The sequence below is a fragment of the Crinia signifera genome, chromosome 1 (assembly GCF_055691185.1).
Source record: "Crinia signifera chromosome 1, ASM5569118v1, whole genome shotgun sequence".
Lineage (NCBI taxonomy): Eukaryota > Metazoa > Chordata > Amphibia > Anura > Myobatrachidae > Crinia > Crinia signifera.
In genome coordinates this window covers 5,196,915-5,199,885 of record NC_139217.1, presented here as the reverse complement: position 1 = coordinate 5,199,885, position 2,971 = coordinate 5,196,915, and the positions used below count along the sequence as shown (strand labels likewise).

At 54.7% G+C, this 2,971-nt stretch overlaps 1 protein-coding gene across 1 annotated transcript; it reads left to right on the top strand.

Annotated features, from left to right (window-relative positions):
• The first annotated feature begins 350 nt into the window (after positions 1-350).
• On the top strand, positions 351-2,626 carry LOC146059455 (G-protein coupled receptor 151-like). The gene has a single exon (XM_083171735.1). It carries the CDS (start codon positions 669-671, stop codon positions 1,827-1,829), a length of 1,161 nt encoding a protein of 386 aa, XP_083027861.1. The 5' UTR covers positions 351-668; the 3' UTR covers positions 1,830-2,626.
• Positions 2,627-2,971: the final 345 nt, after the last annotated feature.

The following is a 2,971-nucleotide window of genomic DNA, read 5'->3' as shown; positions in this document are numbered from 1 at the left end:
GGCACCGGGTGATTATCCCGGGGGGATTAATGTTATCTGGGGGGATTATTGGAGAACTCTCAATGGGTTGTGCACATGCATTAGCAGCACTGGCTGATCCCTGGTGGCAGACCTGTGGCACAGGCTCCCTGGTACATAATGCAATGTTACTTCTCATCACTAAAACACCCCACCTCTGCCACCAAAGACAGGTGTGAGGCACAGGGGACCTCCCTCTGTCAACAATCAAACTTGGGGTTCTAGCTAGGGAATACGAGACATGAAGGCAGATTTGGGGAGGGGGGGGGGTGCTCCTATACTAATGGTGAGGATGTGGAGTGGAGTGGAGGGGAGGGGGCTGCTGTACCGTGCACTTTCCCCGCCTCTCTCTGTAGAACTAGCTTGGAGCCGGCGCTTTCAGCACCACACTCGCGGACAGCACCGGCTGGACGGAGCTCATCCTGGGGGTCCCCCGTGCGCCACTGGGTGTAATGATCAACGTCAGCTCCACAATAGACTGCGTCACTTCTCAGCACTTCCTACAGCCAAGTGCGCCCTGGCTGCGTCATTTGGGGCTAGGTTGACCCCACTCACCCTCTGCTCTGGGCTCAGACTCTGGTGGCTGAGCGGAATGTCCGGGGCACAGTAGTCCTCTCATTCCACCCATTCCGAGCTTCTCCTCCGGGACCATGAACATCTCCGGATCCCTGGCGTTCTCCGGGGGGTTGCAGTCCTCCGAGGTGGGCAAGGAGATCACCGTGGTCTTGCCCCTCATCCTAAGCGCCATCTGCCTGGTGGGCTTCCTAGGGAATGTGCTCCTCATTGCCGTCTTGGTCCACGAGTTCAGGAAAGGCAAATGCTCAGTGGTCAACTGCCTGGTCATCAATCTGGGGGCCACCGACCTGCTGCTCATCTTCTTCTGCATCCCGGTGCGCATTGTCACCTATGCCATGCAGTCCTGGATATTTGGGGGCTTCGTCTGCAAGACCACGGAGTGGTTCCTCCACACTTGCCTGACTGTGAAGAGCTTCACCCTGGCCGCCATAGGGCAAGCCCGGTACACGCATGTGGTCACCCCACCCAAGTTCATCGCCTTCAGCAAAAGGCATGTGTCGGTGGCACTGCTCCTCGCATGGTCCCTGGCCCTCCTGCTGCCCCTTCCCCACCTCGTGTTCACCCAGCTGAAGATGGGGCAGGAGGGTCTGAGCTGTAGCTTTGATGTTCCGGATTATGCCTCCAACTTCATGAATGTCTACAGCAAGTTGTACCCGCTGCTGGCCTATGTCCTGCCCATGTTCTTCACCTTCTGCTGCTACATGAGGGCTCTGAGGAGGAAGGAGATGAGGAACCGGGTGCCCAACCCTCGGGTCCTCAGCAGGAAGATCACCTCTATGCTCATGAGTGTCAGCCTGGCTTTCGAAGCCATGTGGCTTCCAGAGTGGATCGTGTGGATCTGGTCCAGGCACAGTAACTATGGCATCCTGCAGCCACCCAATGCCTTGGCTGTTCTTGCTCAGGTCATCTTGTTCTTGAACTGCACCCTGAACCCCGGTGTGTTTCTGGCCGTGTCCGACGAGTTCAGGGAAGGCTTTGGGACCATCTGGACTATAATGATGTGCAGTGGGGTAGCTCCGTCCAAAGCTGGGGAGAATGGCTCTGATATGGTGACCAGCACCATCCAGTCCCTGCAGGACCTACACTCACTCTCCACGCACCGACCTTCTGAAGACTCCAAAATGAGAGAGGAGAAGATCCTTCCAGACGTGGAGCACTTTTGGCAGGACCGCAGGAACACCACCGCTGGAGAGGAGACCGACCCTATGCCCTGGGAACACCTGGAAAAAGCTTAACTACACAGCAGGTGGCATGTTCCAGCTCCATGTGGGCTCTAGACGTGGATATGTGTGTTTGTACTGTGGAGGATGCTTCTGGACAACTCCATGTGCTAGACGGGGAGAATGGAGGAACGGTCTCTTCAGATGCTACTGGACAGCTCCATACGTCAACATGAATGTGTATGTAACGGGTTGGATGGGGTTAATGTCTCTTTAGATGCCTCTGGACATCTCCAGGTGGGCGATAGACATGGACATGTATGTCTATATGTAACGGGGTGGATGGGGGATGAGGTCTCCTCAGATGCTACTGGACAGATCCATACATCAAAATGAATGTGTATGTAACAGGGATGATGGGGGAAAAGTCTCCTCAGATGCTACTGGACATTTCCAGGTGGGCGATAGACATGGACATGTGTGTACAGTATGTAATGTGGAGGATGGACCATACTATCCTCAGGTGACTTCAGACTCCTCCATGGAACAGACCAGCATCTAACGATCTTCATGGCGTAAAGCTTATAGGCAGGGGTCACAGAATAATGAGGTTCATCCCTCGTGAGGTCAACATGGCAGGATCCAGAGGGATTAATGCTCTAGTTTAGGCTCAAGCAATCTGTGGCCTTCCAGCTGCTGTGCAACTACAACTCTCATCATGCACTGGGAAGACATGCTGCCTGGGGTTTGTAGCTCCACAACTGCTGGAGACCCTTACTGTAAGTCTACTGCCCATACTGTGCCCTGGCACCGGGTGCAATGTCACCAGTAGTAGAAATATGATGGGAAGCAGGTGATGCGTTCTCATAGGGTATGGGGGGGGGGGGGGGGGGGGGGGGTTGGGTTGTCCTGTAACACCTGTCACCAGGGAGAGGAGGAGGGAGAGAATAAAGCCTCCCTGTATGGTCCGGGCATGTAGCAAAAACCGGAATGGTCCGGACTATAAGACTATAAGGAGAGGCTGTAATCTCCCCTTCCCCATGTCTCTGGTGAAAGCTATCACAGGGACCCCCGGACAGAACAGGTCAAGCTCTGGAATGCAGATTTTGCTGTCTGGTCCAGCTGTGTTGGGTGTTAGGCGTGCGGTGAGGTAAATGGCTGAGTAGTCCTTGGCAAGTACCAGAGTCAGATATGCACACAAATTATGAGCCATGGGG